At 31.8% G+C, this 17,256-nt stretch overlaps 1 protein-coding gene across 4 annotated transcripts in view; it reads left to right on the top strand.

Annotated features, from left to right (window-relative positions):
• Positions 1 to 17,256, top strand: part of Dpp10 (Dipeptidyl peptidase 10) — a 226,586-nt gene that overhangs the window by 145,600 nt on the left and 63,730 nt on the right. For all 4 annotated transcript variants that reach the window (XM_076411348.1, XM_076411349.1, XM_076411351.1 and 1 more), the window contains 3 exons: positions 6,652 to 6,862; positions 14,939 to 15,033; positions 16,835 to 16,962. In XM_076411348.1, coding sequence (XP_076267463.1) covers positions 6,652 to 6,862; positions 14,939 to 15,033; positions 16,835 to 16,962 — 434 coding nt within the window. The remainder of the gene's footprint in view (positions 1 to 6,651; positions 6,863 to 14,938; positions 15,034 to 16,834; positions 16,963 to 17,256) is intronic.

Genomic DNA, 17,256 nt, shown 5'->3' with positions numbered 1-17,256 from the left:
TTGTTTTAAAACCTTCAAATTTCATAACTCGCGCAGTCAGTAGTTTGCTTTGAAGATCATAAAGCTGTTCTCTTTTGAATGTATTCAGTTTACAGTTTTCAAATTACTTATCAAGAAAAATAAATTTACTGATGTTAGATTGGCACACATAGACTCTCCCACAGACAGTTGAAGCATCTCATGATATAATTAAGTGGAGTTTGGGCAAAAGTTTCATAGCTGGAGTTTTATTACAATTAAATTATTACAATTTGAAAACATCCATACTTTAAAAACACTTTTATTCAATAAAAGTTCAGGGTTGAAGTTCACCAAAGGTAGTCGCAGTTGCTGTCAACTAACTACTGTTAATGCGTACTGAAGTTTAGGTAAATGCTCGCAGTTCAGAGTATAGTACCTGCAAAGATAGATTGTTTGCTCATTCATAAGCTATTGCAACTTGGAGCCACCAACATTTGGAGATCGCATACAGGCTATGTCATTGAAATTTGGGTAATAGAATCCAAGCAAAGACCAAAGAATTGACAACTGGCGGACCATTGGATATTCAGTCAGAGCAAGTACCGAAGTTCAAGTATTATAGATAAGAAATACAGAAGAAAGTGTCTTTGCTTCTCTGGATTGCTAATTATCATTACGTCTAATTAATGTCAATCCTGTAGTTATTAATAGCAGGATAATAGACCTAAATACAATGAGTATATTTCTGTTCCTGTAATTAGTTGGAGCACGCTAATAAACTGGAATCAGGTGAATTATTGTTAAATTTGAATTCGGGTTTTTGTAATCCTTTAGTTAAGCTGACAAAAGTAGGTTTTCAGAATACAGTATTGTAAGATTAAAGTTTGTGTAATGTAGAAGAAGTAAACAATTTTGGAAGGATATTTTGACTTTAACTCAACTTTAATAATCAGATTTCGTTTTAGATGCCACGCAATGCTTAGTGAAATAAGTTGTCGGCAGTGGTTTGAAAAGCTTAAGAAAGATGAGTTGTGCTTCGAAAATAATAAATCTAGTAGAATGGTAAAAGTGTATTAAGACTCCAAGTTTAAAGTTATAACCGTACAAATGATCATGGGAGATCGCTAGATGAATTCAAACAGTAGTTGTAGTAAAGTAAAATTGCGATAATACAATTATGTAAAATGAGAACGTTTCTTCACAAGTGCAATTATTCCCCAGATATTGTTCGTTTCAACAGTCATTTTATCATTTAATTTTTTTAACATCAACATCTGTCAAAGAAGTTCTGCAGGAGAATTCTATATTTCCTTTCCTTACGTCAAATTGGCCAATTTCTTGTTGAGACTTAGACCTTCTCTCGTATAAGCTGGCTCAGGAGCTTACGGCTAATAGTAAAGTACCTCTTTGTTTTGGCATCTGGAATACGATACCAAATTATCATTAGGATGATTAATGGTTATGCTAACAAACAAACTCATCGTTACTAAAACGCGACATCACTGTAGACCACAGCACCGCTGCTGTAGGCTCAGTTTCCATTAAAATATAAACTATCACAAATACATTTTATTTAACATAAATCCGAATCTTTCTAGTCCATCATTTCAATCAAAAAGCTATGAAATTTCCGGACTTAATATAACTATCAATTCCAATTATATATCAAACTGTAATAGTATTTTAAATTGTATCTTTATTATATTTTTATTATTATTTGAGTCATAATATTGGAAAAAATAACAAGGGACGAAGTTCCTTTACATTTTCTATTGATTTTGTAGACGGCTTTTGATGACTTGTTTACTTTTATTGTATTCTTCGTGAAACCTTTAGGAATCGACGTCGTTCGACCGGAACGGTTGTTGAATTTTGATTTAGCCGCCGATTCAAGACTGGAACCACCAATAAAATCTTTATTTATTGATAGCGTGAGACGAGAAACATTCGCTAAATGGCAATCATGCTGCGGACTAAATTCGAAACGATTCGTAAAAGGGCATTAAAGGAAATAAAATTTATCTAATTATGGTTTGGAATGATCGTTGCACGTGTAACAGGAAATATATGTTTAGTTTTTTTTCCTTGGTAATTTAGATAAACTAGTAATCATGTTTCTTTTATAACAGTCTAAAAGAGAATAACTTAAAAATGATATGTTAACATTACTAAAACTTGTTTTGACAATATTTTGATATAAGATCAGAAATAAATTTGATATACAACATTGATTACAAGAACAAATGTTTGTATATTAAAATACAAGCAAACTATATCAAAACTAACACTCACTAACCTTATTTAAATGATTTTTAGTTAAGGCATCTAATTTCCATTAACTCAATAATCAACATAGTATTAATAAGTTTAAAATTACTACTGTGAACGTTGTAACAAAAGTATCGTGAGTAAGAGTATGTTCGGGGCTGCAACAACTACACAGCATCAAACAAAGGATATATAATTCTAAAAAATAACATACAAAAATTAAAAAATATTAAAGGAAGTAAAACATATTTGTATAATACTTATACAGTAACAAACAAAATTAGGCATTGTATTTTTTACAATATAGAAATTATATTAAAGTTATAGTAATTATAATCACTCACAATTACTATCAACACTCTTTAGGTCTTAGGTAAAGTAAATAAATAAAATAATTTATGAAAGGTTTTAAGAATGAATTGTCATATAGTTACATATTTTATTGCATAACCTATAATATACATTGAAAAACAATACATTTATTAAAAAACTAGACTTATTTAATAAAAGAATAATTTATTTATCTACATTTACCTGCATTGTTCCTCACTTATTTATTCCACTATTAAATTTTTAAAAAAGTGGCTGTCATATATTTTCCTATCAGTAAATGTAAACAGATTGAAATCTTCACATATATGATATTTTTTCTGAAAAACAATTTAATTGCAGTCCCGTGTTATTTACTTAATATGTAATCTATCCTAATATGTAATAGAATCACTTGATATTCAATCGATACATTGTTCGTTTCAATATCGAGAAACGCATTTAAATTGCTAATGTCTATTTCAGGAAGGGGGCGCACATTTCGCAGGGGGTTATTTTATTTCCAGCTTTCCTGTTTTCATTCGAAGTCCAACTTTTAACAAGGGAATATGTAATCGGACGGTTGCTGATATATTTAAAAGGTCTTAACGGACATTTGGGAAATTTTCAGTCAAGGTAATTTTAGCTGGGATAATATCGAGGAAACGAAGAATTCCTAATGAATATCCAGGAAATTGTTGGCAAAAGAACACAAAAGAAACGGACACAGTCGAGATGGCGAATAATTTATTAAGTTAACTTTATCATTTGATGGAGGTTTTCATGATTTTTTCGTTCAAATCAATTTATTTATCAATATTAAGTATATCTGTTTGTTATATTTTCCTACAAGGATTTATTTGCTCTGTATCTACCGTTTAACGTACTGTAACTTTGAGACCATCCCAGAAAAAATTCGTCTTCCCAGCCTGATTCTTGTCGGATTTTACACTGTCATCTAGGGATATTTACAATTATAACCACAAACTTTTATATCCATGCCCTAACGATATTCGACCCTCAATTATCACATTAGTCTCCTTTTAGAATGGCCCTCCCACCGTTCTGTCGCCATAAGCACTGTAAGTACGCTGCTAAGAATATTAGATGTGTTACTTTCTTCTTATTATTACCCTTAGTCGTTCAATAATATGTCCAGTGTTCACTCTTGTGTACATAAAATATAGCAAATTACTTCATTAAATGATTTCCTGTGTAAAATATATTATTCTAAAAGTTAGTCTGAAGTCTATATATGTCCATTAATCAAATCGAATGGCATAAACGTTTTAGTCTACGACTTCACTATAATGTTACATATTTAGGTTATTAGCAAGCACATTGGGGTGCACTAACACTATTTCGAAGTACTTGACACAAACAGTGTTAAATGATGGCTTCATTAGACTTGCTAGCAGTATTCCATAGTTCGATTCATTATATGCAAATAAGTAATTGTTGATTCGAACAAACATAACATTTTGTTTAATGGTAACTTGTATTGATGCCCAATTGGCTAATACGTTTGATATAATTTAAGTCCAAGTTATTCTCATTTTAATTGTAGAAAGAATTAGACAATAGATAGATCCGTTCAGATAACAACTTTAACTCATGTTTACGAATTCAAAAAATATGCGACTAAGGCTGATTAGTATAAGAACGTTTGAACGTTCCAAGAAGGTGAATCAAGTAGGATTTGATGCTAAAGTTGAACGAAACAATCATGATCTGGAGATAAGATATATTTTTTATTTACACTATTTAACAGCCTCCGCCTATAACAGTTGACGATTATCGATATTCACTGTATGTACAAAAGGTTATTACAAATTATTACTAAAACTACCGTATCGGCTGCATATGTCGCCACAGTAATGTTGCTTGAATCTGCTGAAATTTAGGATTATTTTAAATATCATATATTATCAACAAATAAGTTTCGAGTGTTTTTTGTAATTTTGATGTTTTATTCAGTGATATTTCCAATTTTATTAGAAGCATTTTCTATCGTTAGTTAAAACTGTTCCCCACTGTTTATACAGCATGTGAATTCGGTCGAAGAGAGCTTCATCTTTTGACCCTAGAATAGATATAACTTTTGGGTTCTTAGAAAGAAGCCTCTTCGCCAGCCTCATAGATTGGAACAAGTGATTGTCGACAGGAGTAATATTTGGTGAATGGTTCAGATGAAGCAGGATATCCTAGTAAAATATTTCCAAACTTTTTGTGATAACTTATGAAACATAAGTAAGAGTATATTTTATTGTGTAGCATATTTCACTCTATCCGTAAAATTCGATATATAGACACGCGATTACTCACGATTTTCTAGCCTTTGTGTTGTAATAATGGATTGAAAAATAAACCATATTCTGCACCTCTTGACTGCATTCGTTAAAGTTCACACGGAACCTAATTTATTTGTTTTTGCGTCAAACCCATGCTCTTGAAACTAATTGATACACCTAGTTGAGTCACGCTCATGTTTTCTATAAGCTCTTCTTCTGTTTGGCGTTGATTTAGTAATGGAGTATCTTCATTATTATAGCATCTTCTTCCTAAAACTGCATTTTGTTAGCACAGGATGACATCACAATAAAATTAAATTATCGAAATTCCATATTTAAACTGATTTTTACAGATAAATGACTATTCTTTAACATAATTATACAGTTACAGAACACGTTTTACCACTACTTATACTCTCTTTTCTAAATCCACAAAAATATTTGAAATTGGAGACTTTTCAAACAAATAATAATCTAAAATTAGATAATTATTCAACGAAACTGACACAAAAACTAAAATTTCTAATAATAATTATTACGTATTTAGTATCTCGAATTTGAATTAATATTAATGTAAAATAAATGGGATTTCGCTTATCAGGCGAAATCACAGTCAAGATAAACCGCAGGAAATTAATTGCAGTGAAATTAAAGAATTTGATAATTTGTAGCCACGCTACGGATCGTTTAAAATTAATTTTCTTTTAGCCTGGTCTGGATCCGGGTTAATTAAAACAATTAAAGTTAAAATAAATGATAAGAATAACAATAATTAACCAGTTACTATGTCTGGTTAAGCAGGAGATGATGTCGTGCACTTTGCATATTGTTTAATGAATTTAAACGTATAAATAATTAAATCTGAATAACACTGAATTGTTCTACATCTACCGTTGCGATATTCGTGCGTTTTGTAATTTCTTTTATCATTGATTTTGATAGATACATTAAGATAAATTGTTTAATTCTTAGATAGCTCAGATAAGAAAATATTGATATTTGGTTTGAACGGAGACTCCTTTTTCGGATTCCTGGCAGTTGTCCTTGGCGGATGAAGAAGTCCCTTTCTACAACCCCATTCGTTGAGATTTCTAGGGAGTGCAAGCAAACTGTGACTATCACGTCATTGTTTATATCATTTTTTCCTTAACAATTTTTACATTTTAGGAGATATTTAATACATGTGCTTTGTTTTTGTGCCAGATAATGTCCGAAATATATTTTTCTGTGAACTAATGACCTAATGAATAATGTAAAATTATGTTTATTGAGTCCAATGAAATAAATTGAACGTAACGTTGCAAAAGGAGCAACAATAGCGTTGTACAATAACCATAATAATCACCAGATATAGCGCCGATTATAGACATGTCCATATTTCCTCATAATTAGTAAATCTAAATGTTTCCATGATTTCAAATATCTACATTATTGCTACACCAGTTCTCGTATAAATATCTTAATCATTATATTTTGATTATTTTATTCATAAACGAACAGCACTAGTAAAACCCAATAAGGTGTGTATAATGATGATGTATTAGTGATGCCAGTATCCTGGCTAAATTATTAACTTTTTAGTTGGTAGGTTTAATGCTGAAGATTATGGGTCTGAGACCCATATTAAGCAGCCATATAAGGCCAGTTCTAATGAACCATAAATGAAATTCCAATATAAGTTTCACATGTTCCTTGTAGTTTATGTCAAAGTCTTCGAATGTGAAAGCGTTAAAAAGGCTATTTTCAATAAACAAAATAGTTATAATTTAATAACAAACAACTATTTTTGCTAGCATTATTCATGTGTTTTGTTATATTTCAGCTTGTATCCAGTAACGCGACTCAAAGGAATTGGAGGGGGATTTTTATCGCACTGTTAGTCATCGTCGTGGTACTGTCACTGATAGTAACGTCGGTAGTACTGCTGACACCACCCGACGATGGGCCTAGAGTTAAAGGAACCAGATTTGAATTGGAAGATATACTTAGTCACGAATTTCAACCACTACGATTCAATGGAACCTGGGTTTCAGGTAAATATCGAGGATTTTTAAATATTATAAAAAGGATTTTTAAATATTATAAACTGAATAAGCATCTAATATTTAATTTTGCTAGAATTTATATTAGTTAAATCCTCTAGATGTCTATGTGATAGCTTTATGAGCTAGAATTTTGATATTTCGTCCTATCCAGGCTACTGATCACTTGATTGTGATCTGTAGAACGAAAGTGTTCCGGTATTGAACCAAATTACATAGTGATATTTGGGTGAATATATTTAAAAAAATATTTATTAATATATTCTAACTAGTCCTTGGCAACTAACATACAATTTGTCACTGTAAAGTGACTTAAAATTAGGTACTTATCTAGGAATGTCCACCGACCCTTATTTGGTGTCTAATGAAATAAAAGTTAGTGGCATGTGTTTTTAGAATTTAGTACATTTTACTATATAATTACACAAGATCCCATGGTTTAGTTCTCTTAAATCTGTATCCTAGTTCAGTATTGTCCAAGAGTTTTAGCACTTCACTGTTTACATGCGAGTTGCGTCTTTCCTTATGTCTCGTGAATCTCTTATTATCCTCTATGATAGGTGGAATCCGAAAGTCTCGTCGTAAGTAATTACTGCTATAGTATATGGGTACATCCACAATACTACTTAGGACTTTATTTTGAAATGTTTGTATATCTGCATGGATAAATTTATTTTAATAATAGCTTTACGAATTTATATGAGCACATGCAATAGCAATAATTTATCAAGTAAAAGTATTTATCAAGTAAAATCTGTGGATGCTTTAACATTTGGGTTTATTGTCCATATGTCTATAGACTGGACTTTTTGTAATCTAAACATGATGGAATTTCACGGACACTTGCTGATCACCCTTTGTATTTTAAGAATGTATGGTCGTGGAACCCATTTTATTCTATCTGGTTGGCATTTGAATCTTATAGAAATATATGCCTATAGACTTCATGCACACTTATAATAAAATAATTCCAACTTTTTTGTAGACATTTTACTACGCTTATGCAGAAGTACTAAGTGATTGATTGCATCGATTGTGTCTGTCCAATCTGTGGTACTACGGATTGGATAATGTGTGGAAAATTTTAATAATAAACTTTAGTAATTATTTTTTTAGATTTTTTTGTAAAAATATAACCACTAATTATAAAATTTCTTTTCAACAACAATTATTGGCTTTTATTTCGGAACGTTATTATTCGTGTTCTCTGGCGTAGAATTCGAATTTTCGTGCGTATTTTTTATTCACGATGCATGTCCCTACTTCACATTACGATGTTTGCACAGTGGAAAAATTGATTATAAAAAATTAAACGTCTCGCTGGCGTGCTAGCCGCAACAGCTCAAATATACGAAACAGATTTTAAAAATTTATGCTGATTCGGAAAGAGATTTGCAACCCGCAACTAAAAATGAATTGGTGTTGTATCTGATTTTGGAAAAAATATATATAATGTATAAATACTCAAATAAAACACACTTAGTCTGAATGGATTAATGTTCTTTTTGTTTTGTTTTACCTTTGGAGCTGACAGGAATAAGCTTATTAATATTTCTGCTGACCAAATATGCCCTCATTATTTAATTCTCATAAGAATATTATCATACACAAGATACACAAGGTTATACAGAAATATTTAAATATATGCGATTATTAATGGAGATGTATACCGGGTGTACGGGAAAGTCATTACCGTATACTAGGCTTAAGTATGCAATGTTATGATTTGACACGTAGGTCATTTTATTCTACTGATAACTGGCGAAGCCGGTCGATCGACTCCAAGGCCAAATTGTTTTGATCGTATGGTGGTATGTATGACGCATATCTGGTCGCGGAGACTAAATTTGGGGATATGGTACCCGCTAATCGGGCAGCCGTTAATGGGCACGAGGACCCGGTGAAATAACAGATAGTGAAACTAGCTATTGATCAGCGAACTTGCGTTAACACACAACAGGATACTTCGTATCGTATCAGGGCAAAAGTTATGACTGCAGCGACAGATCAGGTCATTTCAAACTTATAAAGGGAGAGGTCAGCGGAGAGAGGAACTTCGAGAACAAACCGTCGAGCGTTTGAAATTCTCCTGAGAAGCTTATTTTGGAAAACTTGAAGTTTCCCGTTTGAAGATTTGAAGAACCATTTCACCTGGTTGGGTGTAACAAACTTGAAGTAGACATTAGATCCGTGACATTCATTAAAAGTTCCCGATTGCAAAACCCTTTATAACGGAAACCAAAGATATGCCGCGAAAAAATTGTACAACGATAAAACCTAGACACTTGCTGGAAGAATGAGGTATGATCCAATAAATCAACGCTTACAATTTTTCCTACAATACAATACATACAATCAGCATTCACATAATTGGGCGGATTACTGCGAATTAATATCTCGATATCCTCAACGACGAAACTCTTACTATGACTATCAAAGTGCTGATACACCCTGCCATATTCCAAGATGATAAGGGGCAAAACCAAAAAGGTTCAGTCTTAGTTTGCGAATATTGTCAAACACCGTCCCTGACCAGACCTCAACATAATTGAACCGTTATGGGAACTTTTAAAGCAGAGATTGAGGAGTAGATTCTATACCAGACATCATTGAAGCAATTGGTGGATGTTTTAGTACAAGAATAGAACAGCATTCCATTGAGAACTATTCAGATATTCTACTGGTCTATTCCGAGATGAACTACAGCTACCTTAGATGCAAATTTTAGCCCAATACACTATTAATAAACAGAAATTGGTTGCAGGTGAATCGTTCATCTTATTTTGTCCATCCCCTGTACACTTACATGTTTTAAATAACTATGTATAGTTTACGGAAGAAACCAAACAAGAAACCGATTTAGTGCCAGGACTAATGGCCTTATTAAAACATCAATATATTAAGTGCTTTGTTAATGCCAAAACACCACCTATCTACAGCACGGACATACAAAGCCGTCTGGACACTTGTAAGCTTGTTTTATCAAAAACATTTATACCATGTTCAGTCGTTATATATTCTTAACGAGGAAATAAAAAAGTTTGTACTACTCCTATTCAACTTAGATGCTCTTAAAATATTATCCTTGTTTTAAACTGGACTTAAAAAATGCGGACGAATAAATTGCCATCAGCTTAATGAAGGAAACGCTGCGCGAACTACTCCGAATCGACGCTGATAAGAGACTAATTGGTGCATCCATTAATCACGGGCCCTGGTGCAGTTTCAATTGGATTCGTGATAATGTCGACACTCCACGTAATTTGTCTTCGTCTACGCTCACGAAAATATCCGGAACAAACAACTATTAATTAGTGCGGATGCTAAATTTTGTAACTGAAAGTGATATCGTTCTGCCTCCGTTATTTTCCGAGGTTTTTTTTTTCATAGCGCTTCTTTCGCAAGAGATAATTGCACTTTGGAAACATAGTGTTGTACAGTAGGTTTGCAGAAATTCTAAAGGGATTTCCGGAAGCGTATTTGAATGTACATCATCATTCCATTAATGGTCGATGTTGAAATGAAATAAAACAAAGAAAGAAATATATTTTCTTTTCAAGATCATGGTGGTATTATCATGATATCAAATAAAACAAGTCTGCAACAAAAAGCTGTTTGAGTATTTTCAATTGATTTTTGTATCTTTGTATTTTGTTATAAAGAAAAAGGAAATAATGCCAATCATCAAAAAGAAGCTTTAAGGCAATTCTGCCTCACAACAAGGGTTTTAATGTTTCCATTTCTGTGGATCACTCTATACACTCCAAAAAACCTACAAGAACTTCGAATTGGTTCTTTTGAACATTCAAATTTGAAGACCATGATTGGCAGACCACTTTGTCCAGAAGTAGAAATACAAGCCCGATCAAATCATTGAATCAAAAATAGTTGGTCGCCAAAGAAGCTTAAAGTTGGTGAAAAGAACGTCCTCCGAGATACATTGGTACCTCCACATAAAATTATTTTACCAGCCCTGCACATAAAGTTGGGATTGATGAATCAATTTGTAAAAACACTCTCCACAGACAGATATTGCCTCAAGTACATAGTTTCAAAGTTTCTAGGCCCATCAGAAGCAAACGTTTTGACAAAAGTTTATGATTGACCCACAATTCATCAAGAACATGACGGGTCCTCAAAAAGAAGGGTGGATTGCTTTTAAGGCGGTAATGGAGGAATGTTTAGGCAAGCATTAAGATCTTAAATATAAACAAATCGTCAAAAAATAATACTGCTGAACACTTTCATATATTTTTCACAAGCGAAAATGTACACTCACTGTCTCACTGTGAAAAAGAAAATGTTTTAGTTTGTGCTAGTGAAAGTATATTGGAGATAAAATGAAATAATGTTATTCGGTAGTATTCTATTTTATTTTAATCTAGTTTCTTTTTTCAAGATCAGGGTAGTTTGAATAGTTTCAATTGATTTCTGTATCTATGTATTTTGATATACTGAAAAAGAACATGTTTTATGCTTCCATTTCTATTGGTCATTCCGTACACTCCAAGAAAAAACTGAAGACTTGAATTTGAAGACCATGATTAGCAGACCATTTTGTCCAGAAGTAGAAATACAAGACCCGATAAATGTTATCTGCATGTTAAAATCTCAAGTAATATTCTGACCAACACAGATTGTAAATTATTCTAAACCAAATTAATTACCTACAAATCTATTACCTTACATATATTGTTATAAGAAATTATAAGAAGACTCCAGAAGAAATTAAAACATAAAGCATTATAACATAAATATTATACTTTAATAATTTTTAATATGTTTCGCATGAGTAAACTTGTTTTTTTCGTTATATTTTATTCACACTGAAAGGCGGTAAGTTATTGCCGACGATCTCGTGTATAAAATATTTCATCTCCACCGTTTCTTTGTATAGTATCATAAAAACATTTTCTCGTTTTTGTTTCAGCAGCATCAAAATTTATAACATCAATTCACTGGCGAATTATTCTAACATTATGATCAGCCACAAGATAATCACGCCATTACATTGTAAGCAAATGCGTTGTTGTTGTTGTTGTTGTTGTTGCGGCGATGAAAATAAGAAAACAATGAAATAAAGACGTTTTTATATGGGGCATATTAACTATTGATGTATAGCTACAGAGTTAAATTCATGTTTACTAGAATAGTGAGAGATTTACATTAGATGACGCAAAGTGACGTGCTATATCGCATTGGATATTTCTGTAAATATATCATTCTCAAAGTATTGGTGTTTGCCAAAAGCCATTACAAACCTATGTTGTACATATTTGAACGATAAATATGGGTGAGAATTATAGAATACAATCTCAAACCGATATCGCAAGATCTCGGGTACCTTTTTAAATAACTCTTTTGTCTTTACTTTTCTTCTTTTAAGACTAAAATACCATGGTAACTCGTTTACGCGTCATGTGATTGAGTAAGGTAAAACAAATTAGAATTAGTTTTATTCTCTATAGTAATTTACGTAATATAACTATTAAATACAACCCTAGTTACTCTTTTTTTGAAAATTAAGGCTATTATCAAAATCACATCTTCTAAAATCTTTCTACATGATTTTCAAAAAAAACTCCTTAAACACCAAAGAGTACCAAGTATTTATTTCAGTTTCCATGTATCTGAAAATGCCCATTCAGACTGAAAACTGGTACTTAGGTGCTTGTATGTATTCTGCTCATATTTTTACTTAAAAGGGACGTTTATTGATAAAAATTACTACAAAATATTTATAAAAATATATTCCATCATTTTCTAGTGATGTGGCGAGATGTCATACAAGGAAATGATTTTGCGACTGTAACTTGCTATTGATAATCTCTTTTTGCAACAATAGATTTATAATTTATTCAATCGACGTCGGGAAACATCTACAGTAAGTTGCTATAAAATATTAAAGGGCAGCTTACAATTAACCCTAATACCCTAAACCTTGCCGGTCCCACCATATCCACAGAAAGATTTTATGGGCATAAAGATTACAATTCAGCGACGATATGGACAGATGTCCTGACTAATCCATGACTGTTTGCGCTTGAAATTGTTACTGATTACCAAGTTTTCTCTGGCAAGCAACGAGACTACTAAATGTTGTATTCACTCGGAATGGCATATTCAATAAATTAGTATGGTAGGTATTTTCCAACTTTTTGGATCTTTCCGGTCGCATGCAAATGGTTATGAAAGCAGTTGATTCATCCGCTTTAAAGGTTCGTCTTTGACAGTTTGAACTCGGTTTTCATCGAATACATGTTGTAGCTTTGGATCCCTTTTGGTTTTCCAGGTCATTCTTTGTCATTGATATTAAAATCGCCACTTTTAAATCGTTAAAACCAATGTTGCATCATCATAAAATGTTTTTTTTTAACTGTTCGATGGGGTTCAACAATAAAGTCAACCAACAAAAGTAATTGATGTCGAAAATGCAATTTTAACTTTCCGTGATTAGCGTCTGTTTATGATTACACACGATACAACTAAATAATGTAAAACTGTTAGTTTATGAAGAAAATCGTCAAAACAATCGAATATGGCAGTTAGACTAGGTTCTTTGGAGATATATAGCACGTACCTTTCTTTATAAATGATTAATCACATTAAAATTTGAGGTATGGAAAGGAAGGCCTTCGATATAATTTTTTATATATTCAATACTTGTAACTTGTGAACGTTGAAGCGCAATGTATAGTTGAAGGCCAGCATTTTTGAAGTATTAGTATAGATATAGACACATTCTTCATCCGAGAAAAAGTAGTTTCAACTAAAAGTCTACAAATCACTTGGTTTTTCATTATTTATGTATTTATCATGCTGCAAAAGCTAAATCAGTGAATTTCCAAATCAAGAATTGTTTTTCCCAAGTAAAAGTGGTCACTTTCTCTTCATTCTTAGTCTTAAGTCACCTATTGGTGTTCGTAAACCAAGTCAACTTGACTTGTAACTGATGAATGGTAAAAACCGTCATATGCATTGTCTTTAAAAGTGTGTCCCTAAATTCTTCTTCAGCAAAGTCATTTAGATAACAAATCATAGATAATAATGGATAAATAAGGATTGGAATAATCCTGTAACTCGTATTAAATGAGCATTAAATAAAATCTCGTAATGTACAAACGCAGATATAAGTTTTTGATAAGATCACAATTCTTGGTCACATATTAAAAACGCATAAGAACTATAAGGTGCATTATATATCTTGTTCGTTAAAAATACTTTCAAAGTTACTAAAGGCCCAGCATTTTTTTAGAAAATTGCTAAATATTTAAAGTAAATTTAGTGGTATTTAATCAATCAGTATGTTAGAGGCTTCGCTTAAATTATTTAAAATTTGAAGTATTTTACATACAACATTATAAAAAATAAATATGTTGATTTTTTTAAAGGTGGTTTTTTTGGTTACTTGTTTAATTATTAATACCATTATAGGAAACCACACATTCACGAAAGAAGAACCAGCGGTAATAGCAAATTTTCCGGAGCGAACAAATTAACACACTTTGAGACATTGGAGACATATCTGTTTCTATACCCAAGCGACATTCAACGAAATCATTAGAGTAGTTTGCGAGATCATTGTGGCATATTTATGATTATCTTTATATACAAGAGTTGCTTAATAGTATTAGGATAGGATTATAGGATATATTAATAGGATTTCTCTATTTGTATCAGTATAAATATACTAAACATTCTGACGTAATTCACCTATTGAACATATCTAAAGCATTTTCACCTTATATTAAGAAATGAATTAAGAAACTATATTTTATGATGTTACCAATTGTTTTTACCAACAAGTTTAAATGTTAATCTTCAATTTAATCTAAAGCGTTTATGAATAAAATATATAAGTTTAAATAATTTCAAGTACATTAAACAAAATGTAATTAGAATTATGTCCAGAAAACATCCAACAGGACCAAATTAAAAAAATTAAAATACTTTAATTATTAAATAGTATTATAAAGAAATGTTAACAGTCAGTCAGCTGTTGTGAGTTTATGAAACATTTCTGAAGAAATAAGGAAAAATTAATTTTTATTTTTCGCTTTGTTATAGATGATGAACTGTTATTTAAAGATCAATGGGGTGGTATCAGCATCATGCACGCCGGCAATCGCTCGGTTCGAACAATTATGTCCAATCAGACTTATGTAAGTATTATATAGGATATCACTAAATGTAGACAAGATTTTAAATACTATTCTTAATACCAGTATGTCCAAAATATCATGCATATCTGACATATATATAAAATGTATTTATTAATAAGGTATTGAACGACACTGCTTTTAAAGCAACTGCAATTTTTCGCGGAGCATATTTGTAGCGTATCCGAATAACGGGATATTTCTAACGGAACGTTGTTCCATCCTTGTACCAAGGAATGTACGCCACTTGTTTTAGTGAGAGTGGGGATGGAAATCTACTCTTGCCTATTTGCTCTAAAACTCCCCATAACGGTTTAATTTAATTGAGGTTTGGTAATTGTGTTGGTCAGGAAAGTTGTTCGATGATATTCTGCTGCAGCTCAAACTAAGATTGAACCTTTTTAGCTCTATATATAGACATATTATCATCTTGGGATATGATACTGTTTGCTTCGCAATATGCTAATCATAGTAAATCTTAATCGTTTAGGATGTCCAGATATTTATCCGATGGAACCTCCCCCACGCTTGATTGTATAGAGCAAGCGTTCGTAGATCGCACTCTTCTTTTGATGTTCTCCTTATATAAATTCACCCGTTTGTAACAAACAACGTAAACGATGTTTCATCGGACCATACCACAGTTTTCCAACCATTCAGTTTCCAGATAATGGGATAGTTGCACTACTTTTATGAAACAGTATTACTAGAGTTCTGTCTCCACCTTTGCCGCTTGTCTGGCCACAATTATTTTTAATGTTCGTCGATCTCTGTTAGTTACACTTAGGGTTTCGCCCACTATTTCTCTTCAACGATGATATTTCACCATCTTTTGTGTACGCTATCATTACCGTGAATACTGTCGCTCGTGAAACTTCAAACAATTCTGCTGTTTTCTATGGTAGAGCAAAATGTATAACACACTGAGATATTACCATCTGCTGATTAATACGTATGCGTCGCGTTATTTACTCTGAAGCAGTGTTGCCAACATACAACAAGATTTATTATATTGCATGCTTTATATATCATTTTGCCTATACCCTGTATACATCCTTAATCTAAATCCGTAATATATACTTAAAATTGTTTATTCGTAACATAAAATACATTTGGCACAAAAGCATTATTTTATTAAAAAATTCCATGGCTGATTTTTATACATGAAATTTTATCCGTTAACAGCCACTGCTTGATGAATCTCAAATGATGCGTCCAGTGCACATCAAACAGCGACACGTTATGATATGCGTTTCTTTTTCAATAACCACGTGTATATCCTCTGAAGACTAAATACGACAATTTTGATGATTAGCGAAACCCAAGCTGATTAAAGCATAGAATGACTTTACTTCTACAATCCATCTCCATTTATTAATATTTATTAATTTATTCAAAGATATCTCGTCACTGAATATGATCATTTGGCTTCAGTTCTCTGTCAATAGACGCCTAAGTTCTCATGCACTGCTTTGATATTAACTTACGCCAGATGTGTTTAGTATTAATTTTTTAATAATTCTCCTTACAGTTAATATACCTATATGAATATTCATATATAATAAATAATAAAATAAAATAAATGAAATAAATAATATGAAACATTGTTCAACCCTGAAGACGGTTTGTTCTCTGTTTTTACTAATCCTAAATTGTTAATAGCCAATCTGTTTTTTTTTTACGTTACAAATACCCTTCCTCATGGATGACGACGAATTTAAATCTTACCTACAATTAAACACGCCCTTTACTATTTTAGGCACACGTGCATTATATTAACTTACCTTTCTCTTTTTCATTTCAGATGAGATTAAACCCAAATCGATATCAGCTGTCTCCAGACCAAAGATATCTGTTGCTTGCACAAAATGTACAGAAACTATTTCGACACTCATATCTTGCCCAATATACAATTTACGATATTCAGACCGGGTAAGGTGGAATGCTTATACCATATTCTGAAATATATAATAGGTATTTGCATATATTTTGATCCCTACTATCTATTAGTGGAAGAATCAATATAAAATATTAATAAACAACCTAACCTAACTAATAAATTCGATACTCCTGAAATTTCTCGGCATAAAATAAGTTTTCCATTTACTGTTATTGAATTTTTCAATGTAGATAAATGTTATCATGGACAATCGCTCAATGAATTTTCTATATCTATTACTTCTATTGTTTGATTTCAAGAAATCTACTGTCGAAGCTCATAAAAAA

This window comes from Rhynchophorus ferrugineus, unplaced genomic scaffold, assembly GCF_030347505.1.
Source record: "Rhynchophorus ferrugineus isolate W39M unplaced genomic scaffold, kcgeb_rfMv2 rfM8, whole genome shotgun sequence".
NCBI classification, from domain to species: domain Eukaryota; kingdom Metazoa; phylum Arthropoda; class Insecta; order Coleoptera; family Curculionidae; genus Rhynchophorus; species Rhynchophorus ferrugineus.
Note: the sequence above shows the minus strand (reverse complement) of the source record. Positions and strands in the feature narration are given on the sequence as shown.